This window comes from Trichosurus vulpecula, chromosome 8 (assembly GCF_011100635.1).
Source record: "Trichosurus vulpecula isolate mTriVul1 chromosome 8, mTriVul1.pri, whole genome shotgun sequence".
Classification (NCBI taxonomy): Eukaryota; Metazoa; Chordata; class Mammalia; order Diprotodontia; family Phalangeridae; genus Trichosurus; species Trichosurus vulpecula.
Window position 1 is genome coordinate 125,175,943 of NC_050580.1, and position 26,653 is coordinate 125,202,595.

Consider the following 26,653-nt stretch of genomic DNA (forward strand, 5'->3'; position numbering starts at 1 on the left):
CCTTCCATGTGCCATGTACTTTTCCGGATGAGGGGACACAGATGTGAAGTGAGAGAATTCCTGACCTCAAGGAGTTTACTAGGGGGGTACAACAGGCTCATAATAAGCAGAAGCAGAATAAACAATAAAATAAATACATTGGGATTTCGCGAGCTAAGGGATTAACAGATGGAAGAATCGAGGAAGATCTCTTGAAGGAGATGGGACTTGAGCCTTAAAGGGAGCTACATGTTCTGAGACGTGAACAGGTGAGCAGGGAGAGCATTCCAGGAATAGGCACCAGCCTGTATGGAGAGTGAGAACAGCAGGTAGGCTTTGCTGAAGCACAGAGTACGTGAGAGGGAGTAACATATAATCGAGCTGGGAAGATAGGCTGGATCCAGATTGTGAAGGGTTTTAAGTACCAAGCAAAAGAATCTAGCCTTTATCTTATAGGCAATTATATAGATGGGAAGTCCAAACTACCAGCTAATAATATATAAAATACAACAGTCATCTTAAATAACACCATTATGTCATTCTAAAATTTTTCATTTTCAAATACTTACTTATGATTTCATTATTCCTCCCACTGGATGAAAACAGAGAGTCATAGAATGTGAGGGCTTTTGGTGATATAAGGCAACTAAAACTGGGAATGAGTGAGATGAAACCTTAGTACCACTGGCTTTGAGATGGAAAACAGCCACCGGCCACTGGCATCATTTGTATCTATATGTATTTCTGGATTTTTACTTCACCAAGGAGAACCCTTTCATATTTCAAATCATTCCTAGTGTCTAGCCCAGGAGCATTCGCAACTGTGACTGCATACTTAATAAATGCTTTCTGATGGTGACTATTATGGTTTAAAGAGTAATCATTTTCCCTTTGTGTCAGGTTTCCCTGCCCTCACCTGTGTCCAGGGTATGTTAGCCTCCTCATTTTCCTGGGGGTGGAGGATTCAGGGGAAACATCAAAGCACCATAATTATTTCTACATTTTACAAAAATTATTTTAAGAAGTCATTCTTTTCCTTCCCCCCCTCATGGCCACTTCCCCCTCCCCCAGTCTCTAACGTAATCTATTCTGATCTGATTGATGACCTCAACTATTGGTAAAAGTCTTCTCAACTGTAAACCTGGGAGGGAAGATGTTAAATCACTAGATCTTGGTATAGAGGGAATTATCTGTCACAAAACCCTTTTCTTATTTTTTGCTTTGATTTTTAATTTTGCAGAAATCTCTCCAGCAACCGGCTTACCACACTGTCATGGCAACTCTTCCAGACGTTGAGTCTCCGTGAACTGTAAGTTCATCCTGAAGGCCTTTCTCGAAAGCAGCTCTGTGTGTGCATGTGTTTTTGTTTTCATATGTCTATGTGCATGCACACTCAGGGTATGTCTATGTGCATGCACACATGTACTCAGGGTAGCAGGAAAGCAAGGATAAGAGACTACATGTGGACAGTGCTGAAGTCTTCAATCTACCCAGCTGGACAGGAAGAAATTATTATGTCCAGTGGGAGCCAAAGAGATCCATTATATAGCTTGTTTTTTTTTTTTTTTTTTTTTTTTGCAAAAATCCATGTTTAGGTAGAGCTCTTTTCAGAAGATAACAATCCTTCTGCCATGTGGGCCCTGGTTTGCTGGTCTGTGGCTAGTTAGATTTGGTGGTTTGGAGATGGTGCTAATGAGGCCGAGGTCATGTGTTTAGTCTTCAGTTCTCTTCTTCTGTGTTTGGCAGTTAGCTCTGTTCTGTCCTATGACTGATGACAGCATCTTTAACCTCAGCCAGCCATTTTGCAAATGCATATTATTAGTTACAGTAGGAACAGGGTAAGAGTAGATGGATGAATGGAGATGCATGACTACTTCTGGAAAAAAGTAACTCAAAGCAAATGCTGATGGTAGAGTCAATGGTGTTATTTTTGAGCATGGAATAAATTAGGGAATGTCTTGGAGAAGACTCATCTTATGAATGGAATCCAGAGTTCTGGGTTCTGGGAATCCTACTCATGTTCCTTTTTATTTGATGACTCTTGAGTAAAATGCCTCAGTCCAAATTCTCAAAATGTAAATTTCTCCATTGTTTTTGCCAAGATGCAAGTGCTCTGGACTCATGCCTGGCCTGCTGGCCCTTCACCCCTTCCTCACACCATCTGTCAGGATTGAAGGGCATGCATGAGTCATAATCATACCTTGAGAGGCACAGCTTGTGGGGAAGGGAATATTTACATCCTGTGTCCCATTATTCAATCTCACCAAGTAGAGACTACTTGTCTGCAAGGATCCTGAGGATCAAGAGCCTCTTCTATACCCACAGGAATGACTGGTTGGGAAAATACAGGTGTACTTTGATTTACAGAGGGAACATATCCTGAGAGGGTTTGCCATTTCATTCAAATCCTAGTAGGGTTTGTCATTTCCTTCTTAGGGTTTGCCTTGCCTTTGATCGTGAGGACTAGGTGAGTGATGGTGCCTGATGCTGGTGTAGCAAGCCTTGTAGTCTTTTTTTTAATTTTTAGTGACATATCTCGGAAACTCAGAGATATGCTGCTAAAGACTCCTGCCATAGCTTGTTATTCAGAGACTCTATCTTTACTTATAAACAACTAAACAGGATTCCATTAGTGGTGCTGTTAATACTAAGTATAGAAAGGTTTTAAATGAATAAGAAAATGTCAAAGATACTAAATGGCAAGATGTATTATTTAATTTGATCTATTGACTTTAGGAAATTGTCATGGAAGCCTAGAATTTAGAAATGGAGGGGACCTCAGAGATGATCTGGTCTTTAGCTCTCGTTTAGCTCTCATACAGCTTGCCTCTAGTTACCCTCAATTGTAAATAGCCGAGTGGAGATTTGAACATGAGTCCAGTGATTCTATATCATTTCTTTAGTCTACACCATAATGTTAATTTCTTTAGAAATTAATCCTCCACTGTCCCATTGTCTGCTTTCCTGCTAATACTATGCTTTTGCTCAGCCATATGTACACTTTGATATTCCACTTGTATCTGAGTAAAAAAGGCTCTAATTTTTCAATGACAATCTTATTGTGTATAATCTGAAGTCTTTTATGTTGCCGAGGCTCAGCAGGGTGAAGGGGCCAATGGGCTGTGCATTCGGTTTAATAGAGAAGTCTGTGTAGCCTAAATTATCCTAAAATGTCTATTGTGCATCTATCATGGACAAGGCATTATTTTAGGGGTTGGGAATATAGTGAGGTGTAAGACACGGTCACTGCCATTAAGAAGATTGTGATTTAGTTAAGAATTGTTTGTATTGGGAGCTTCTAGACTGGGGCTCCAGAGACACTGTCCCACTCATTCTGGGAAACAGGATAGCATCTCTCTGGGGACATCGAAGGTCCACAGCCTACTGAATTATTGATAAAGCGTTCAGTGCTCCATCTGAAAAATAATTGGACATGAAATCAATGGTGTGCTGCCCTGGTGACCTGTTTTGTGGAGTTTTAGAAACAGTTGTTCAATAGATATATACTGAAAAAAAAGTCAGATTTATCCCAGAGGATCATGGGATTCTGCATTCATCTTCACCAGTGATCAATAGAGCCGTGAGCTATCAGTGACTTATGAACGAATGAAGATATTTTCTCAAGTGGAAGTCAGTGCATTATCACTACCATGTCCACTGAGTATTTTATTTCTGTCACATTGTTAAATAAAAAAATATATTAAACAAAGAAATCCCCCTCTGAGAAGGAATCAAGCAGGTGGGGGGTCTATTTATGGGGAAGAATTAACATGCTAGATATGAAATTTATCATCAGGCTGGAGAAGGATCAGGTTGCTTTTTGCTGTGGCTGTGATTAAAATATAAACAATTCCCATTTCTGGCACAGTCTGTTGATAGAAGAAAAATATGATTATGGTTCCTACTCTGCAGGGTAACAGGAATGAAAGGCATTAGTAGGACTCAATGGAGATGCAAAGGAATTGTCAAGAACCAGAAAAAAGCTAAGGACCACTAGACATCAAAGGAGGAGAAAGAGAGGAGCACCAAGCAAAAAAGATGCTGTAAATTATTGAGTTTTTCTTAAAGGCTTTTCATGGAGTAATTTTCATAGCCCTTCTTGGAGACTTTATCTACATTGGCTATGCCTGCATCTGTTGTAGAGGATGAAGAGTTATAGACAGTCTACAAAGAATTACATAGGCCTCTGAAAATTAAATCGGCATATTCTTTAGTAGTGAATAACTTTAATGCAAAAGTGAAGTTGGGGTAGATGATGGAAAATATGTTGGAAATCTGGCTCAAGATTAAGAATCAAGGAAGGCTAATAGCTTGCAGACTACACAACAACCTACATATCATGAAAATTTCTTCAGGAAGTGAACTGAAATGTATCTTTAGAAATTTGCCGTTCTCCAAATCTCCCTGAACAATTAGGTTATCATTGTTCTTGCTCTTTGTTCAAAGAAGCTTAGTAGCCTCCTAATGAATGGTGGGTACCATTAAAGTATTCTCTTCTTTTGGGGGGTTTCTGAGGAGGTAAACAATGGGACATTTCTCTGGCTTGTGTGACATGGGAATTGAGTAGTTAAGAACATTATTTTGTGCTGAAATTGTGTATTTATAGCATAGGCCATTGAGTCTAACCAGATTAAAATTTAATTGGGAAATATTTAACAAAATAAATAAAAATACAAAAGAACACAGATTATGTTAATATGTGGTTGGCTCCTTGTACATGGGTGAGTGGCTGAGTTTTTTTTGCTACTTATTTACAGTATTAAATAGTGTCCCAAAAAGGGAGATTATAGTCTTACTGGACATTGATAAATTGGAGAAGGTCCAGAGGAGGGTAACCAGGATGAGAAAACGTGGTACCATAAAGATGTTTAGCATGGAGAAGAGAAGACCTGGAAGTGGACATGCTAACTATCTCCAGATATGAAGGGTTATCACATGAAAGAGGGATTATATGTTCTTCTTGACCCCAGGGGATCACAACTTGAAGGAATGAGTGGAGATTAGATGGAGGAACATTTTGGCTCAATTTAAGGGAAAAAGCACAAAACTTTCCCAAGCAATTAAAGCTGCCCAGCAATGGAATGGACTACCTATATATCTGCAGAATGTCATTTGGAAAGGATCAGAGAGGCTATCTAGTCTGATATAGACTGGGAGAAAAATTTCCTCTACAATACACCCAACAAATAGTCACCCAGAGGTCATCAAATAATGGATGAATGGCTGGCCCTTTGTTTGAACATTTGTTAGGGATTCTGTTGAGGTAAAAATTTTGCTAGGTAGTTTCCGAGATCTCTGTCACCTCTAAAATTCGATGATTATAAGAATTCTATTCAGGGAAGGGCAAGGGGAACTATTTTTCTTTTCCTAGAAAGGTTACAATTTCACTAGCCCTGACATGAATTTCAAAGTTTCTGCCATAGTCATGGAGGAACATGACTGTTTTCCTGTGTTAAGAAGGTATGTATCTGTTTTAGTGTAGCTGGACAAATACTTTGGAAGCCCCCAAGGAACTGAACTATGCACTAAGGGAGAAATTTCTATGACCTATTTGACTTCTGCCTCAATAGGTATATCATAGTATTGGCAGTCAATGTTTCTGTTTAATCTACGCTTAGATGCTAAGATTCATTCTGTTGCATGGTGATCTGGACCCTTGTCATTACCAGCTCAGCTTTGGTAATGAATGATTTTGCCTTCAATGAATGAGGTTGCCTTCAAAAGGCCTTACTGGGTAAACCAGCTAGACAATTGGACATTTCTAGAGAGAGAGGAGGAAAAAAAATCTTCCTCAGGGATACCTAGCAATGTAGTTGGAACTTAACTCAGTATAGGCAGGGGATAGGGAGTGATGGAAGGCTCAGTGCTCCAAGTCTTGGAATGTGAACTATGTGATATCTCTCCATAACTGAAGGCTTCATTGTCTCTTCCTGGTTTCTTAAAAGGGCTGGAGCTTCATTTCTTCATGAACCAATGTTATATAGCCTGCCTCCCGTGAGTCTAATGAGGTTTGATGAAATGACATGCCTATTTCCCCACTTCATGCCTTAGCCCCCTCAGTCATAATCCAATAGGGTCACTGGTACCAGGAATGCTATGGAAAAAGAAAAGAAAAACAACTCAGATAATGGCTTTAGGAAAATCAATTTTTCTAAAAACCTGATCATGGCCTTGGCCACATTGTAAAGAGCCAATGTCTAGTGCAGGACAACATATTCAGTAGTTGGACTGAGTTAATTTGTGGGAGGCCCCCTGGGTCCTGTGATTAGGCCCTAGGCCATTGAGGTGCTAGGGAAGGGTGTTGGTAAATTTTGCCCTGAAGCAGCTGCTGCTGCATTATTCATGGGGGCCTCATGCATTATTGATAGACCGAAGAAAGCTGTAGTTTATTACTTACAGATCTGCCCCTGAAACTCAGGGATGGGAAGCTCCTGCAAGTGACCTGATTTTGTGGAGGATGGCTAATAGAGAGGAGAGAAAAGGGCAGTATCATTATAACTACTTTGCCCTTCCTTATACCTTATTTAATTCTCTACCTGGTCCCCTCACCTTTCAGGGAGTCAGAGTGATTGCTGGGTCTGCTACTCGCAAGTTGGGAATCTGTAGGAATATCATATTAAAATCACTTTATGTACCAAGGAGTACATTATACAGCATCTCACCTATAGCATTACTTCCGGAGTCAACCACTCAAACCCATTTTCTACCAGAATCTCTAGGATGATCAGTGGATTTGTTTAGAACAACTTTTTAGCTCAGATGTGTTGCTGTCCTCTGAATCTACTCTGACTTAGTTATGGTGATGAAGACACCAACCCTATATAAGGAGAAACTTCCAGAGAATGTGCAGAAATACAAGGTTGGTTTAGTAGGTAGCTATAAAATCCTCCACCAAGCCCCCACTCCAAAGTCTCCTCATAGAATGCAGGTGAGCCTGGTTTCTGAAGGTCTATGCCAGTGGAACATAGCCTCTGGCAGATTTTATGATGATGGGAAGTCTTTGAGTATGATTCTGGTAATGGGTTGTTCAAGGAGCAGCCTAGTTAAATATACAAAGGCTCATCACCAATGGTCTGGCCACTCAGTGATTATTTCTTTGTTCATGTCAATTCATGAAGCAAAGGAAAATGCAAAAGCACTCTCAATTCTGTGTTACTTCCTTCATCTTCTGCAGCAACAGTAGCAGAGTGGTGAAAAAAGAAGGCAGAGGGTGCTAAGAATCACAATTTTTAAATAGTCTATAAATATTAACTGTTGGTACTCTAAATGTGAGTTTCCCATCAAATGACCAATGAATTGACACACTACTAGAGGATGTCAATATTGACATTCTCATTATAAATGAAGACAAAAGTAAGTTGAAACTAAATGGAAGGATGGCTTACAAGTTCTTGTGGCAGAGGCAAATAACAGAGTTGGAAGAGTTGGTTTAATTGTGTATCCAAAGGAAACAAAAGACTTTCATTTCATGAGACACTTGGTCATCTCTTACTGTAGTGCTCAGTATGAGTATTTGGGAAAAAAATCACCACAAAAGAGTTGTAGCATATGTGCCTACATCTGTTGCAGAATATGAAGAGGTAGGAAAATTCCACAAAATTCTTCATAAAACCCTGAAGATTAAATTAACATATACTTTAATGCTTAGTAATGTCAGTGCAAAAGTGAGCATAGGGAAAGAAGAACAATGAAAAATATGTTGGAAAATCCAGCTCGGGATTAAGAAGCAAGATGGGCTAACAGCTTGTAGACTACACAGAAACCCATGTATCATGAATACTTTCTTCAAGAAGTGAGCTGGTATGCCCTGTACATTGTAGAATAGCTCCAAAAATGAAGCTCACTATATTTTTATAAAAACATATAGCCTGGTTTTGATTCTCAGAATTACTTTCCAATCAGTTGTCTCTGTACAGTGAAACCCATTGACTTATTATAGCAAAAATCAAAATCAATATCAAATTAGAAAAAAATAATTTAATAATATATACCATGCAATTAAAACAGCTACCACCTCATTCATTTAAACGAGTTATCGGTGCTGAAAATGGGAGGTGAATAAAAGAACAGACGATGAAATAGACTAGGATACTTTTCTAATAACAACAATAAAACTAGGTAGCAGTTATATAATGTTTTAAACTTTGCAATGCACTTTAAATGTGCTGTCTAATTTGAGCAAGGGAAGTTTAATCTATGTTAATCAATCACCATAAAGAAGAATCCAAATGAGCCTAAAAACCATTTCAGAATATACTTAATCTCTTTGTTAAGTGAGAGAAATGTCCACCAAGGGAAACATGAGTTTAAGGTAGAAATGTATTTAAATATAAATAAAATTAAATATAAAACCATCAGATAAAAATGGACAATATCTATAAAAGTTTTTTAACAGACCATTCTCTCCGTCAATGACAGAAAAGCTACCATATTTGGACTCTGAAGTCTCAATCCCTGATGTGCTGTATGATGTAGTAGAAATGGCGCCAAAAGGGAACAAAGACACAAAGCACAGCTGGACCAGATCACACACTCACAGAGGAGGTTCATGATGGGAATGATGTAATTTTGAAGACACTGAGGAATTTCAATCTCAAGACATCCAAGAGATGGAAAATACTAAATACTAGAAAATATCACAGACATAATTACTAGTGAAAATGGTGATGGAGACAATAATATATGCTAATACAAGTTCCTAATTTCCTCTATTAAATCTTTATAAGAATGATCTACACATATGTAAGTACATTTGATAAAGGTATGAGAAGAGAATAGGCAGGTTTTTGCAAATGATATGCTTTCCTAGACCACATCTGTATAATCATGCACTTGATTGAAAGGTCCAAAGAAAACAAGATTTCAAAGCATTTACTGTTGTTTTACTCTCACAAAACATTTGATTCAATACTGGAAAATACCACCTTAAAAGGTGTCTTCCCTACATATGTTAAAACCATACACAATTCCTTGAAAGGTGTTACAAGAGAGGCATATTTGTTTGATGGTCACCTTAAAGCTATTCAACAAATGGAACAGGCTTTTTTTTTGGGTAGGTAGTGCATTTCTTGCTAGCAGAGGTCTTCAAGTAAAGTCTGGTTGATCATTTGTTGAGAATCTTCTAAGAAAAATTACTGTTTGGAGTTCATCTCTTTTTGTACTCTAGAGTCTTTAAAATCTTTCTCCTTTCCATTTTAAGGCCCCTTTCCTATTTCAGGACCCCATTTACTCACACCTGGGTTATTGCTATGACCTCGTAACTGTTCATCACTTTCAGCTTCTTCCTCTTCTAGTCAATTCCTATATACTTCAGCCAAATAAAAATTGAAAAAGCCTTACTTTGATCAAGAAAACCTTTAGTGGCTCCCTAATCCCACCAAGGTAAAGTCCCCCCAAATTTAACATGTAGTTTTGGCTCTCTGAAATCAATGTCTCTTTCCTTTCTTTCTATATTCTTTTCTAACTTCTTTCCAAAACCCGATGCAATGAGCATTTATTAAATGCCTAGTAAATGCAAAATTCTGTGCCCAAGTGCTGAAAAAGATTCAGTGAGAGGAAGACAAGTCTTCTAGGGGACCATCAGGGGACACAGGAGTTTTTTAAACAGTGACTGAATGACCATATAGATGAGATCCTTGATCAATTATAGATTGGACTGGATAACCTTATAAGGGTTCCTATAATTTTGGAGTTCTGTGATTCTGTGACATGTAAACAATAAACCATAATATCAAATAGCATGTGGCAAGTTTATATAAGTTGTGTAAACATGGCTAATGTGAAATCCAAGAAAACTTCTTTCTGGGGATACGGAAAAAGCTTTCCAGGAGAGCTTTGAAAGATGATTATGATTATATCAGGTGGAGGTAGGAATGGAAGATATTCTAGTTGTAGTCACAGCCTGGAAGTAGAATAATGCAGGTTCCATTCAGGCAATAGTGTTTGGCTAGAGCATAGAGTATTTGAAAAAGAAGCAGTGTAAGATAATTCTAGAAAGGTCAGTTTTTGCCAGATTGAGGAGCATGAATGTTCTTTGGTGGGCAATGGGGAGCCATTGAAAGTTTTTGAGCAACAGAATGATGTAATCCATTTTGTGGATGAAGAATATTAATTACTATCTGGTGAATAGGAAAGGAAGCAGATTTAATTCATCTTTCCCCTAATTTTTCTTGTTCAAAAAGAAAAAAAAGACAATCTTAGATGAGTAAACTTTTGGCACTTTTTTATAAGGTTTTGTCAAATACACTCTTCCCTTAATCTCTGAAGACCAGGTGTGGGCCATCTCTGCTTCTCTAGTAAAATTCTAGGAGTCACCCTGTTCTTTGGTTGAATGGTTTTCTTTCTCTATTTTTGTTCATAGGAGATTAGAGCAAAATTTCTTCAACTGTAGCTGTGACATCCGCTGGATGCAGCTGTGGCAAGAGCAGGGTGAGGCCAAACTGAACAGTCAGAATCTCTTCTGCATCAGCACAGATGGCTCTCGAATTCCCCTGCAGCGTATGAACATCACCCAGTGTGGTAAGTAGGCTGAAAGAAAATGTCAGTTTTCCTGTCTTCTCTCTGTAAGGCCTGGGCTCCTTATCATCCACTAATGGCTGGGGCCAAAAATTATTACATCAAACTATGGCCTCCAAATTTTCCTACTGCCAGGATGTCGAGCCCAGATCTCATGAAATATATCCGGGATTCAAGGGAATTCCAGGGTCCCCATTTCACTGTGCTATCCCTATCCATTTTAGGGACAGTTATAGGAGTCATGGTTTCAGGAATGCAGGGAAATTAACCATATTCCTTTCAATTATCTTCCGCTTCTTCCTATCCGTCTTCCTCTCTTAATGCAATTTAATTATGTTATTTTGGGAAAGACAGCATGATATATGGTGAAGAGTACTGAATAGAATTCCAAGAGCTGGGTTTGAGTCTATACTCTATTATTTATTAGTTGCATAACCTTGGCCAAGTCATTTCTCATCCTTAAGCTCCATTCAGTATCTAGTATCCATAAAATGGAGAGAATAAAATTTTCCTGCACCAATCTCACACAGTTGTTGTGAGGATAAAATCAGATTATTTATGTCTATCACTTAATCAATAAGTCTTAAGGAGTTGCTTAAGGTATTTAGAGGTTTAAGCAGCTTGCTTCACTTTTCAAGCATCAAAGGTCAGCTTTGCATCCAGGTGTTTTATACTTCAAATACAGCAGTCTAACCATTATTCTATGCTACCTCAAATGCATGGTAAGCAATATACCAACATACACATTTAAAATATTAATTAAAATAATTTAAAAATTATTTAAAAATACTTTTTATCTATAGTTTTTACACCATCTATATTTCCCGATGGATTCCTTCCTCATTATCCCCTCCAAGAGAGAGTTTTATAACAAAAACATTTCAGCAAAACTAACCTATACATTGAAAAAGTCTGAGATCTTGTGCAGACTTTCATACGCATATTCCCCCACCTTTACCATGAAGTGTTACCATGAGATGTTTTCATGTAGCTCTTCTTTGGGAATGTGTTGGTCACTATGCTTTCATGCCATTCAGTATTATTGTATTGTTGTTCTTTCTACTCACGTTGTTGTAGTCATTGTATATGTCGTTTTTCTGACTTTGTTTCCTTCACTTTGCATCAATTCATATATGGTTGGTCTTCCTACATTTCCCCATATTCATTCATAGTAATCTTTCATTACATGCCTAAACAAGAATTTATTTAGTTATTTCACAATTTATGGGCATCTAGTGTATTTCTACAGTAAATATTTTATTGCTTGTGGGTCCTTTATTTTTATCATTGTCCTCTTTGAGGTATGTATCTACCAGTGAGATCTCTGGGTTAAAGGGTGTGGGCATTTTAATCACTTCCCTAGAATAGTTCCAAATTGTTTTTCAGAATGGTTAAACCATTTCAGATTTCTACCAACCAGTGGATTAATATGCCCCTCTAGCCATAACTGCTCCATTGTTGACTGTTCCCATCTTTTACAATTCATTAGCTGTGAGATGATGTCTCAAAGTTGTTTTGATTTGCATTTCTCTTATTAGTGATTTGGAGTAGTGTTTCATATGGTCATGAAAGCATCAACTACCTATTCAAAAGTCAGTATGTTTGCTGAAAACGTGTTCCTTGGGGAAACTTCTCATCACTTTCCACATTCCACTGTTCCCTTACTTGACCTCCCTCCAGCTCTTTTCTCCCTTGGGCAGGCTAACACAGGTGGGAGGGAAGTGCCTAGTTTCTAGCTGCTGCCTGCCACGTGCACCGTGGTTGGGCCTCTGTGGGCTGAGCTGCGAGTTAGAGCTGTGATCAATCAGTGTGTCCTGTTGTCTGTGTGGAAGGAAGATCAAGGGCACCTTTTGCTTTGTATCAAGCTGTTAATAAGGGGGATGGGGACCAGTCAATTCCAACTAGGGAATTACAAATTGTGTCGATTGAAGCTGCATAAATGTTCAGTGTTGGTGGTTGGGAGGGAACTGGAGAGTCCCTACACATCCTGGGAGAGAAAAAACAGTTGATTACTAATCTGTTCCATAGTATAGTGATGAGGTCAAGCATGTTCCTAGTATTTACCATTTTACTGGTTGCGTAAGAAGAGGAGAGTCAGCTCCTTCCTGAGTCCATCAATTCATGTTAATTAAATGCCTGCTTAGTCCCTTTCTTTTCTTTTCTTTTTTTTTTTTGAGGCAGTCGGGGTTAAGTGACATGCCCAGAGTCAACACAGCTAGTAAGTGTCTGCAGACAATTTGAACTCAGATCCTCCTGACTCCAGGGCCTGTGTTCTATCCACTGCATAACCTAGCTGCTCTGCCCTTTAGGAGATTCTTTTATTCTGAGTGGATGATTTAGTATTTATTAAATTGAGGCTAGGGTTAGAGAATGGGCCACGCATTAAAAAGTGTAAATGTTAAGTGTTGCGTGGAGGGAGTGCTCCCTCCCTAGTCAAGCCAGTCAAAGATTCTGATAACCCACCTGAAAGAGATTATTTAAGAGATGTTCTTCAATGAATCTTTGTTCTTCTAGAATCTTTATACAGCAACAAATCTATAATGTCTTTTATATTTAGTGAAGGATGTTGTCAAGAGGAGGCTTTGAATTTTCTGCTAAGAGTTTGGTCTTTAGGACCTTGATAGGACGTTTTTACCTATCAACCTTGGCTTAGCACGAGGCTTCTGACCAACTATAAAAGAGGCATAGGATAATAGGTTTACAACTGGAAGACACCTTAGCAATAATCTTGACCAATGCCCTCATTTTACAGCTGAGGTAACAGAGGCCTTAAAGGACTTAACCATGGTCACATAACTATTAAGTGGCAAAGCCAAGGCATAGAACCTGGTCCCTCTGTCTATAGGTGCAAAACTATTTCTATTATAGTTTTCTGCTTCTATGCAACCATTTGCTGAAAGACATTTGATTGTAAACTCTTTGAGAGTAAGGACTATCTTTTGCCTTTCTTTGTATCCCCAGTTCTTAGCACAGTGCCTGGCACATAGTAGGTACTTGAATAAATGCTTGTTGACTTGAGGGGAGAAGTCTGATTTGGGACTCCATACTTGGGACAGTTTCTCTTTAGGATAATCATGCACACCTTGGAGCCTGCTAAGCAATCAGAAGCTCAAAAATTTAGAACTAAAAGGGCCCTCAGAGATCATGTACCCCCTTATTTTACAGATGAATAACTGAGGCCAGGGAAGTTAAGTGACTTGGCCAGGATAACAGAGGTAACATCCTCCATTGTACTCTATCCACTGTACCCAGATCTCATTTAGGACTTTTTCCAGAACATGAATCCTGTTTACTGAGGTAGGGGAAGGAGTGATAGCCCTCCTAAGCCCAGTGAGAAAGGGAGGTAGATACAGTTGGGTGATCATTGCTGATAATTCTTTTGTCTTCTTCCCTCCCCTTCCCCAGACCTACCTGAGATAAGTGTAAGTCACATCAACCTGACTGTACGAGAAGGTGAGAATGCTGTCATCACCTGTAATGGCTCTGGCTCCCCTCTGCCTGATGTGGACTGGACTGTCACAGGCCTGCAGTCCATCAATACCCACCAGGTAGGCTTTTAGGAGGGCAAAAGAAGATGTGAGCATAGGTCAGGTGCAGTCGGTCACCCAGCCTTAGAAGTGAGCTTCTTTCAGCTCCAGGGTACCAGGGGCTTAAAAAGGAGTAGCAGCTGAATGGTTAGAGGGAGAAATAGACATTGGATATCGGACTTGTCTTTTTAGGATAATTAAGTGCACCTAATGTAATGTAAAAGAATATGGACATCTATAGGTCTACTACCTCACTCTCCCTTAGGATGTGTTGGAGTTAGGTGGGGAAAGGAAAGGACTTTGGGTGGGTGGGTGGGGGGGTAAAAAGAACTGGCTAGAGGTGACTTGACTATTATTTCTCCATTGGGGTTTTCAGACAAACCTTAACTGGACCAATGTTCATGCCATCAACCTGACCCTGGTCAATGTTACCAGTGAAGACAATGGCTTCACCTTGACCTGCATTGCTGAAAATGTGGTGGGCATGAGTAATGCTAGTGTGGCACTCACCGTTTACTGTGAGTATGGGCATGTCGCATCTCTGTGAGAGAACCTAGGTCTCAGAAGAGCCTGTGGGGTGGGAAATAAAGGGCAGCCGTAGAGTTGACTCACAGTCGGAGGCCTATTGCCTAGAAGATGTGAAAAGGTCAGGGAAATAATGTGCTTTTGACACATGGTTTTTTCTGAGTCTGGGCAAGCAGGGAGAGTCCCTAATTCTTGCAGAGGTGTGTCTACAGTGTGTAGACAACTCTTGCAGAGGCGTGTTAAGGGCTCTCTTGAGAGGCTTAGTTTTGGATCTTGTCCCTTACCTCTCTAGACAAGCTTCTGAAAGGTGCACAGATGGAGACAGCTTACTGAGAGGGATCTTGGGAGTTTGACTGAACCAAAGCTACTTTTCACTTATCTGTTGGAGCTATCATTCCTCCAGACAATCTTTTGAAAAAGAAAGTAGGCAAAATCTATGATGAGAAGCCCCAGTTCCTCCAAGGTTCCAGGATGTGAAAGCTTAAAATATCCCAGCAATTTAGATGTTCTTCCCTTTGGCAGATCCTCCACGTGTGATGAGCCTAGAAGAACCTGAACTGCGGCTGGAGCACTGCATCGAATTTGTGGTCCGGGGGAACCCACCCCCCACCCTGCACTGGCTGCACAATGGGCAGCCACTGAGGGAATCTAAGATCATTCGGGTGGAGTACTACCAGGAGGGTGAGGTCTCTGAAGGCTGCCTCCTCTTCAATAAGCCCACCCATTATAACAATGGCAACTACACCCTTATAGCCAAAAACCACCTGGGCACAGCCAATCAGACCATCAAGGGTCACTTCCTCAAGGAACCCTTTCCAGGTGAGGGAAATGCAGTTTTTTTTCCCACCCTGGGGTAGACTCCATTTCCCCAAGAGTATCCAGTTATGTTCAGTAGTTTGTGGTGGGGAAGAGAAAACAACTGTACTTTTGTATTACCGTTGTGCATTGATTAGATATATTGAATTCAACTAGAACCATCAAGCTGAGTCAGCACAATCTGGATACGGGTTTTACTTCTAAGAGACTACCATCCAAGAGGGTAGCTGACACACACACTTGCACAGTTACATATTCAAGGGCATAACTCTGTATCCTACTGACCCAGACACATACATAGATATTTTGAAACAGAAAAGATCTCAGATATCATCTGGACTAACCTCCTCATTTTACAGAGGAAGAAATATCTATGTTGGGGGAGTGACTTGTCCAAGGCCACACAGCCAGGTAGTAGCAGACCTGGAATTAGAATTTGGGCCCTTTGATTCCTAGTCCAATCTTTTTTCCCCCTACCACCCCACACTGCCTTATGAGGAGGGTTGGGGGAAGGTGTGAGAGATTATAGAAGTGGACTAAGGGATTAAGTCACTGATAGAGTCTAGTGAGAGTAGATAGTGGGCTAAGGGCAATGACCACAGCAACTTAAGGGGCATCAATTAGATTAAGACCTTGGGAAGTTGATAGTCTTTCACTTACTCTCTGCACAATCTGCACTGGACCACCCCCAAGTACCTTCTACTAATTGGAAAATTTCAGGATCAGAAAGAAGAAAAGCCTAGCGAAGGTAACAGACAGTAAATTAGGTTACTTAAGAGGATTATATAATCTCTTGTACTACAGAGAGATAATTTAGGAATCAGGCATCCCACTCTTGGATGACTTTGGTATTTGCTTAAAGGGGATAGACTAGAGCAGCAGTTTTCAAAGTGTGGTCCAGAGATCCCTAGGGGTCCATAGTTCCTTTCAGTGGGTCCATGAGGTCAAAACTGTTTTTCATAATAATACTAATATATTTTAATTTCCAATGTGGTAAATATTGATGGATATAACCCATATAAGTACAAGTCCTTTGGGAGTCTTTAATAAGTTTTAAGTGTGTAAAAGGGTCTTGAGACCAAAAAGTTTGAGAATTGGTAGACTAGATGACCTCTTGAGGTTTCTTCTAAGGGAGGAGAAGTGGAAAGAGTAATTTAGGATGAGAAAGACATCAGGAGCTAAATCTGTGTATTGTTTGCTTGCTGTGAAAGGGGACGTTGCAGTCTACAAATAACTGAGAAGTGTCATCTTCAGGATGCCTAATTTAACTTAGTGCAAGATGGCTATAATGAGGAGTACTGGGAGCAAAGGAAGAAAAGGGAAAAAAAATGAGGCTGAGTGTTGAGAAAACTTCTTATCAGTGAGACCCTGGGGAATAGAAAACAGTATTCTCTAAGGGAATGATAGAAACTCCAGTGCTTCAGATAGTGAAAACCATACATGGAAGGAACTCAAGGGAGCTTCTCTGAGGAAGATCCTAGTGGGCTAAGTCCAAGAGATTGTCTTGTTTGGCTCATTCCTCCTATGTCTTCTGGGAGGTGGAAATAGTTATGGCCTTTACTTTGAGTATGAAGAATTCTTAAACTCAGACAGTAAATCAGGTTACTTAAGAGGATTATATAATCTCTTGTTCTATAGAGTGATAATTTAGGAATAAGGCATCCCACTCTTGGATGGCTTCGGTATTTGCTCATAGGGGATAGATTAGAGCAGCAGATCCCTAGTGGTCCATAGTTCTTTTCAGCGAGTCCAGTTGTATATATCACTTAGTGCAAGATTAGCTTTATAGATTCTTAGGGCTGGAAGGGATGCTTAGAGGTCATTTGATCCATTCCACCATGTGTATGGAGGAACACATATAAATTTGCTTAAAAATGTGTAAATCTTTTTTTAAAAAAAAGACTCTTGGGAAGTAAACTTTGTATTCTCTATCTGAAACCATCCATCCTGTAATGGAAAAACAAACAAACAAACAAAACCTTTGAGGACATGGAGTCAGCAGACTTGGGTACAAATTCTGCCTCTGGACACTTAATAAATATGTGACCATGGCAAAGTCACTGGACCTCTCTTTCCTCATCTGTAAAATGGGCACAATTATACCTGTAGTACCTACATCACAGGGCTGTTATGAAAACCAAATAAGATGATGTACGTAAAGTGCTCTGTACATCTTAAAATTCTATATTAATGCCAGCAATAAAATAACAATTATGTCATAATGACAACAATAATACTGATGATGATGATAATGATGACGATGATGGGTAAAGCAGTGAATTGTCCAAGTCTTTGGAGGGGCTGATTTTGCTGTCTGAGAGATAGGAGAGGTGAGGTTAAGCTGGACTTCCCTGTCATAGACCATGTCAAGGAGGTGCATATGCAGAGTCCAGAAACAATGGAGTGGTATCTGGTGTCCAGAAAACAGAGAAAACTTCCGTCCTGTGAGAGTGAAGCAGCATTTTGTATTCTCTAGCCGTGCATGAACCTGCCCTTTTGTAAAACTCAATGGGCCTTTTTTTTTACAAAGACTCTGAGTACCTTTTGATCTTTTATTCAGTCATCAGAATTCATCAGAATAACTTTTAGAATATGGTGGTGATGATGGTAATGTTGGTAGTAGTATGTATGTGTATGTGTGTGTGTAGGTAGCAGGGGAAGGTGGGGATGTCCTTGGGGAGACCTAGAAGACCTTTACTATGAATTATACCACCTGACTCATTTGCTCCTAAACTGGGAACATTTCCAGCTATAATTTGTTAGGCCCATTGCATGAAAGTTTTGTTTCATTATAGAGCAGAGATTTTTTAATAATTCATTTCAATTTAATTCAGTTCTACAAATATTTATTAAATACTGACTAGGGACAAGGCATTGTGCTAAGCAGTAGGGATACAAAGATCTATAATAAGTATGTGAATGCATATGTATATATGTATATAATAATAACTGTATGAATGTATACATATGCATACATGTCTATGTATATATATGTAAAAAGGTGTGACATATATTGATGCACGTATATGCACACACTTCTTGCTGTCAGCTCTCATAGGGCTTTACAATATAATAGTGGGTAAATGACATACACTAATAACTGATACAAGTAGGGTATGTGATAAGTACAAAAGAAAAGATTTAAGGAAAGTTGGATAAAAAATTTGAGGAGGGGGAGAACATTTTTACTAGGGGACAAAAAGGGTCAGCGAAAGTTTCTTGGAGGAGGTGGTGACTCCCTTGAAAGAAGGGAGGCATTTCAACAGGCAAAGAAGTTGGGTAGGGAGTATTCATCCGTTCTAGATGTTGGGGGACAGTGTCAACAAAGGCATGGGAGTGGGAGAGAGTAATATGAGGATGGAGTCTGACTGGCACATAGAGTTAGATGAAGAGGAGTAATTTGAAGTAAGTTTGAATGGTTAATTGAAGCCAGGTTAGGGAAGATCTCGAATGCCACGGTAAATTGTTATAGTTTATTAAATAGACCATGGGGAGCTACAGAAGGTTTTTTGAGTAGAAGACTGGTATTGTATTAGGAAGATTACTCAGACTATAGTAAGAAGAAAGGATAGAAGAGACAGATGAGGCAGGAAGATGACTCAAGAGGCTATTACAGTAATCCTGGTAAGAGGTAATGAAGACCTAATTAGGGTGAAGTACTATGGAAGTAGAAAGAAGGGTACAGATTTAAGAGATATCATCAAGGTTTGACTGATGAGGTTCAGGCAATTGGATTAGTTAAGGGATTAGAATGAAAGATGATTCAGGATGGTGGTGATATTAAAAGAAATAGAAATGGTGAGGGGTCTTTGGGGACTGGGGTGGGGAAAAGGTTTTTAGTTCACTTTGGGCCATGTTAGAATAAAATACATGATGAAAAAGTGGTGGCAGAGAACAGCTGGAAAAGTCATATGAAAGTTACAAGGAATGAATGTATACAAAAAGGTGAATTGTTCCTAGAGAGGAATAATAAGGCCTATTCTTATAATCAGCCTCCCTGTCTCCCCAACCTAGGAAGCAAAGCAACTGCATGAATACACAATACATTCTTTCTACCTATGAAGGGTGTGGAGAGATATGCATACTTTCCCCTTTCAGGACATTCTTCCAGGGGTAGAATGATAGTCCACTAAGATGCCACTGCACCTCAGAGATATGCCTGTAAATGTGAGAATCAGCAGAATTTCTCAAATTGGACAGAAAGGTTCCCAACAGATTACCTTTAGCTCAGGCCATCTAAAACCTGCTGACAAAGAATCCATCCGCTTTTTAAAGATCCTCTGTAGGGGAGATATGAGGCCAGGGGTTAGCCTTGTCAGTATTTCCAAGAATGGGGTGGATCAGATCCTGGGGTCCGAGAAGGAAGCATTCCAAGCTGATATAGATAGCACAGAAAGCACAAGTTTATTATCAGGAACCTGATACTTCAGGATTCAGTGCCCCCATTCAGATTTGAGGTTGTGGTGGAGATTGTCCCATTCCCCAGCCTCATATATACTCTCACACTCACAATATATTATTCCATTGCTAGTTGCTTTTCAACTAAACAAATCTTATTCCCCCTTTGTCTCTTTTAAGAAAACACCTTGAGACATCTTATTTTGGGAATGGTTCCCTGGGGTAAGCCATCTGAAAGTTTATCCTGGGTTGGGGGTTTTGCTTCCTTTTCATACATCATGAGTCAGAAATAGAAAAAGAGCAGGAATGGCACAGGTTAATAATTAAAGGAATAGAATAGAAGCTTTCTCAATGTGGAGATGTGTTTATTAAAAAGGATTTGGAGAAAAGCATGAATTCTCCCTTGAATGACTATTCTGAGCCCCAAGGAAGTCTGAAAGTACAAATGAGGAAAGAAAGTAGTCAAAGGGGACATTTAAGGGGTATTCTAAAAATAAGTTCCACCAATAAGGATGTTATCAGAGAAGTAGTGGGCACATTAGAAATGGACTCCAGCTTTGATACACAGAGTGGTCTTCTGTCCAGAATGGTCATTTTTAAAAGTATGATGCTGTATCTCTTTAGGGTCCTCTGGGCCTGGAGAGGCTGTCAGAAAAGATCAGAGTCTGAGAGAGAGGGATGCTGTAAGGAATAAAGATTAGAGGGAATAGTCTGAAGAAAAAAAGCCGAGGAAGACAGATGATTACCCACAGGTGGAAGGAGGAAGATTAGGGCTTAAAGATGTTCTCAAGTTAGGAAAAGAGTGGGTGAGGGGTATAAGAAAAGGTAATATTATTAGGCTGAGTTTGGAAATCGGTCAGATGTCAAAGAGGACTCTTCAGAGAAAATGCTTAGGCATGCAATCCAGTGACACCGGCCTCTTTTCTATTCCTTGAACAAGACAGTCTGTCTTCTGACTGGGTATTTCTCTGGCTGTTACCTATGCCTAGAATGCCCTCCCCTCCTTATCTCTGCCTCGGCTTGTCTGGCTTCCTTCAAGTCCCAGATAAGCTTCCACTTGCTACAGGAAGCCTATTCCAATCCCCTTTAATTTGAGTACCTCCCCTTTATTGATTTATCACCAGTTTATCCTATAGAAGCTTGTTTGTGCATAGTTGTTTGTACGCTATCTTCCTCATTAGAATACAAGTTCCTTGAGAGCAGGGATTATTTTTTGTCTTTCTTTGTATCCCCAGCACTTAGTGGAGGGCCTGGCACTTAATAGGTACTTAGTAAATATTTTCTGACGATTTTGATTGTGCACTCGGTCATTTGGTGACTTCGCTTTGAAGCTTTACGGCTGAGTCTGCTAGGAGAATGAGTAGTAGAAAAAGGTTGAATTGGTCAGGTCTGGCTTGCAAGCTGTGGCTCTGGTACCATCTCCCTTGACCGTGGCAGCTGCCTTCCACCGGAGGGCATAGTATGGGTTCAGAGGTAGTGCTGCCAGTGCAGTATAGGGAGCTGGGAAGAGGGCGGCCATTTTAGCACCATCATCATCATCAGAGAGTTTGACTCTAGCCATTGTTAAATGAAGCTCACATGTGTGAGATGCATGTGTTAGTGAGAAAAGAAACAGAAAAGCCCATTTCTTCACCTCTACAACCTGGGTTTTGACTGTTTTGGGGGAAGGGGCTAGGAAAGAGGAAGAATGTCTTGTTGCCCTTGCTTTTGAGCCATATTTGTATTGTGGCTATGATCAGGGATGGTTGAACAGACGTCTTTGGCTCTGTTCTCCTTTCTGCAGGCCCCACTTGCTTCCCCAGTTGGGTGCCTTCCCAGGGAGTGTTGGGCCTGTGCCACAGAAAGATGTGAGCTATGTTCTTCCTAGAACAAAGGATTCAGGTGATGCTCTGACAAGGATGTTTCCTTAGGGACCCCCAATCCTTTTCTTAGTCCATTCTTCCATTTGGATTTAAGTGTGAGGACCGATTAAAAGTGAGTTACTATTTTCCCCATCCATCAACAGTGTGAAACCCCAAATCCACCCATGGGTTCTATGCTGTGAATGTGGCACCTTGTTTCAGTGTCCGTGTGAATCTTGGATGGATAAACGTTTCCAGACAGCAGCGAAGGATTTAAGCATTCATAGGCTGATTGGCAGATTACAGGGTTCACAGACTCGGTTAAAACATTTGGCTGATGTGAGAATATTCTCTAATAAATGAGAACCTTATGAGAAACATGCAAATCAGCATGAACCTGTGAGTTGATCTGGCGACTCTGTTCTTTCAGGCTGTCAGGGCATGACCATTAAAAAAAATCGGTCAGGCATTTTGTCACCTGGAATATGGAGGCAGCAGGAATGTCAAACCAGGCATTCAGATGAGGCTTAACAGCCTAAGAAAACAGTGAATTGATACTGATTAGGGTTATCTCAGAAGTGTCTGGGGTAAGCCTTCCCAAAGAAAACATCACTTCCCCTCGAGGTCATTAGAGAAGACTGTTTACTGGCTAGAGCCTGATGGAGCTGGCAAAGTGGCATAGTTGGATCTGTGGTTTTCATTCATGCCCTCATTGAGTGTATCATAGGTACATGGTAGAAAGGCCATTTCAGGTGTCACATTCCCAAGCTGCCCACCTAAGAAAAAAGGTCTATCTTTGTGACCTGTCAATGGAGAGGGTCTCTCGATATTAACGAGGAAATGGAGGAGAAGTCATCTCTTCTGGGAGATGGCAGGAAGTACATCATGGAAAACCAGAGATAATCAACACAACCAGTGCATGAAATCTGTTCTGGGGTTAGAGCACCAAAAAGCTACATATTTTATTTGCCTTCTGATACAAATGCTTGGACTTCCATTCTTCAAGCACAAGTGGCACTTTCAGAATAAATTGGAAAGAGCATGCTTCTCTCCCTGATGCTCTTTACATCGCACCCTTACATCTCTCCCTCCACCATCACTTTTGTCCCTGGGATCCAAAGAAATAACTGTGGAGTGACACAAGAGTGCTGAGTGAAAACATCATGACTTCCAGGTATGGAGATGGTGAGGCCTCTTCCAATCAGAGGGATTATCTTCAGTCTCTTCCCCAACATGGTGGACATCACGATAACTGGCCAGTAGCTGGGAAGCTGTTAAAGCATCAGGGTGAGGGGGAAAGGTGATGACTGGCAGAAATGGCTGGCTTACTCCTTTCTGTTTTTTATTAAATGTGTTAATTATCTCTTTGTCCTTTTTACAGAGAGTACGGATAACTTTGTCTCAAGTAAGTCTCCTTTGCCTCTTGCTTTGTAATTGTTCATGTACTCAATCCCTTTTTAGTTCCTCTGAATTCAGACAGCCTTCCTACCTCCTCCACCAACAGTTGAGAGAATGTGAGATATCTGTGGTAGAATGAATTGAAGGATAGTGTCTAGGTTGCTGGGGCAATTTTTCTCAGGCTCCTTTTCACCTAGGGAGAACTCTAGGCTTTTTAGATTCTGGGTCCCTACACTCCAGTTTTACCTACCTGACTAAAGTAGAGTCTGTTTAGAGAGTTTGAGGAGTTTTCAGTTCCCTGGTGTGGCAGTGAATCTTGCTGGACCTGACTTTTATCAAATTGGGTTTAGGGTTATAGTGCATGCCCTAGATGTTAATTCCTGTAGGAAGTATGATACCCAAGTTTTTAGATGTCCCATTTTTGTATTTCCAACTTGTGTAGTGATCAGGGGAAGGCACAGATAGATTGCAATGTGCATTTTTGGGGGGTGGGTCAATATTCAAATCAGTGAGATCACAGGTCCATTTGAGTATTTGAGAGATGACCAGTGATCCATTTTCTATGTGACTGAGGCTTATTAGATTTGGTGAGGGGGGAGAAGACGGACCATGGAAGTTTGAGTGTACAAATAATTTACATATAATACAAATAAGAGCAAGGTTTAAACTGCTTTTAAGCTAATTAGGGGCTTGCATATAATGTTTTATATTTTTCTGAAGGAAGTCTACCACCCTTGTCATCTCTTTCTTATGACAGAATTATGGGAATTTGTCTCACCTGTTTTGTGGAGGTTTTTCCTTCACATCCAGGCTGCTGTATCTAGATGCAAATGTCATCTGTGTTTCTTATTCCTTCTCAATCTCTGGAGACTTGTAACCCCACAGAATGTTCCTCTAGAGATGTCCAAGGTGGGGAAGCTCTTCTCCAAGAAGATGCCATAAGCCATAGCACAAACTAACTCTTGGCTTCAGCATGATTGGGTAACTGGGAATGAGGCATTTCTATGGGTGTCTCTTTCATATATAATAAGTTGAGTTGTCATAGTGCACTAGCTTCAATGGGGAATGAATGAGATGGTGGTTTCTATTTTGGGCTAGGAATCAATAACCTCTTTAGACCTGAATTGCCACTGGTAAGATTAAGTAACCTCCATGGCACAAACATAGTATAGAGAAGAAAGGGAATGTGAGAATAAAGGAGGAAGAAGATACAAGTGTCTGTTGGTAGCCTGCTGTCAACAACTCCCTCAGGAATCAGTGGAAGTAGTGCTTTGAGTTGTCTGCTTTCATCCAGTCTGTGGGAGGCTTCCCCTTGTTTTTCATTCAGTGGTACATCTAGAACCTAGTTATTTAGGCTTCATTTCTAAGTCCTCCTTCCCCCCGCCCCATAAAGCATTATGTTATTCCAGTGGTTTATAGGTCACAGGGCCTAAGTTTTCTTTTTCCCTTTGAGGAAGCGGGTGATGGGGTGTATAATAGGGATATTATTTCGAAGACAGGGTAGCAGTGAGCACATGTGCTTTTGAGCTATTGTATCTAGTCAAGAAATATAAGAGGGATTTATGTTCTAGAGCCACTTCATCAGAACCTAGGGAGATATTAGGATACAAAGGTTCAGACTGGAATGAATGTCTTTTTGCAGGGATCGATGGTATATTCTTTGGGGCAGGGGATGGAATTGTGGCCTAGGCTCCAAAAAGTTTCCCAATGCTCTCTAATGTGTGGTCTGTTGACTAACTGCCCTCCTGCTCTGTTCTTTTGGTTCCAGTCTATGAAGTGAGCCCCACACCTCCTATCACCGTGACCCACAAACCAGAGGAGGACACTTTTGGGGTGAGTCATATCCTGGTCAAGAAGAGTTACCTTCTCCCAAGGGACCTGACTGGGCTTGGTTCAGGGAGACTCTGATTAGCATTTCACAAAGACAGAAGGAAATCAGAGACTGGTGTTTCACTAGGGAGTAAGACTGGATATTTAAGGCTATGTTCTATGCCTCTAGAGATAGACTGTTTTTAAAAAATTTTGTTGATGTCTTTTGTTTTTATATCACCTTCATTTATATATAGATATTGATATAAACCTATCCATATCTATATTAATATTTATATCCCCTCCCTTATCCATTAAACCATCCCTTGTAACAAAGGATAAAAAAAAAGAAAAAAAAGCAGCTTATCAAAACTAACCAACACATTAATTGAGTCCAACAGGATATGTATTGTTTCACATAGGTAGTCCCCAAAGAGGTGGTCCTTCTACACAACATTTTTACATGATGGTTGACTGCTTCTCTTAGCCCTGGGATGACCCTTTGGTCCCTGTAGCATTTAGGAATCAAAGTTTTTTTGAATAAAAAAGCAAAGGGGAAGTCATAAATGACTTGAGTCATTATGGTGGTTGAGTCAGGTTTCAAATACCATTCACCAAGGATGGAAACAACTCAGACAATGGAATCCTGGAACCAGGAGTTCTTCTTCCTACCAATTTATTGTGGTAAGTTTCTTGGGAGTGTTCAGTGTCTTGTTAATCAGTTTCTTAATGGATTTTATGCAGCAGGCACACAGCATCGCATACTGGGAAGAGCTTCTGCTGTAAACTTCTCATTTGGGCAGAAAGCAGTTATGCAGCATACTCTGCAGGACCTGGTGGTACACCCTGATCCTGAGTATTATGTTTTATTCCTCTAGGTATCCATAGCTGTTGGACTTGCAGCTTTTGCCTGTGTCCTTTTGGTGGTTCTCTTTATCATGATCAACAAGTATGGCCGGCGGTCCAAGTTTGGAATGAAAGGTATGGTGGGATTTCCATTCATTAGCATGGGTGCCTTTGGGGAGAACTGAATCTTTTGACTGTAGGATGCTGTTTTAATCTCCTTTGGTCCCTGAAAGGATTCTCTCTCAAGCATCCAGTGGCTGGTAATGCTTCCTAATTAATTTCACTGGGAGCTGCCTGTTCTATGACTATGATCAGTAATTGCTCAGCCTGGGGAATAAGGGCAAGGATCTTGCCCACCAGTACTCAAATGTGGCATCTCTGTTTTTGCTGGAGCTGCTGTACAGAACTTGTTAACTCTATTGGTGGGAACTGCGCTAATTTAAGAAGAAAGTTGAGGATGTGGTGATGGGAGCAAGAGAAGAGACCATTTGGGTCCTACGGTTACTGGTGGGCAGGTTGAATTCTTGCTCCTACAAACTGTAGCCCAGAAATTGTTTCATTATTCTCTGAACCCCTCCTTGGGGATCTCAAGAAGAAGTGGAGCTGCATTGGCCAGGCAGGATGTGAGCTGACTGATTCTACTATGAAATAGTTGACCCATGGTGGTGTCTCAGCACGTAGCTCCACACAGGGTCCCAGGGCCAATGCCAAGATCAACAGGCTTTCTAAGTCCACTGGCCAGGTTCCATAACATGGAGTGCTTAGCTCCAGCACCGGGTGGTGGTGGCTTTTGGCCAAGGTTGGTGTAACGGGTCTAGCATGAGAGGGGTTAACATGGTGAATTAGTGTCCATCCGTGAAGTCCCAATTGGGGGCAGGGAAAGGCCTGTCCAAATGAGATATGGGAGGTTGTGGTACCAATCTTAAACCTGGAACCTTTTCAAGACTTGCTCTGAGCTCAGAATTCCTTTCCATTTCTGGTGTTGGACTGGGGCAAATG

General features: G+C 40.4%; 1 protein-coding gene across 1 annotated transcript in view; it reads left to right on the forward strand.

Annotated features, from left to right (window-relative positions):
- Positions 1-25,839, forward strand: part of LOC118829619 (NT-3 growth factor receptor) — a 164,297-nt gene extending 138,458 nt beyond the window's left edge. The window contains exons 4-11 of the mRNA XM_036736568.1: positions 1,220-1,288; positions 10,340-10,497; positions 13,900-14,042; positions 14,398-14,539; positions 15,069-15,365; positions 22,983-23,006; positions 24,768-24,832; positions 25,687-25,839. Of these exons, the coding sequence (XP_036592463.1) occupies positions 1,220-1,288; positions 10,340-10,497; positions 13,900-14,042; positions 14,398-14,539; positions 15,069-15,365; positions 22,983-23,006; positions 24,768-24,832; positions 25,687-25,839 (1,051 nt within the window). The remainder of the gene's footprint in view (positions 1-1,219; positions 1,289-10,339; positions 10,498-13,899; positions 14,043-14,397; positions 14,540-15,068; positions 15,366-22,982; positions 23,007-24,767; positions 24,833-25,686) is intronic.
- Positions 25,840-26,653: the final 814 nt, after the last annotated feature.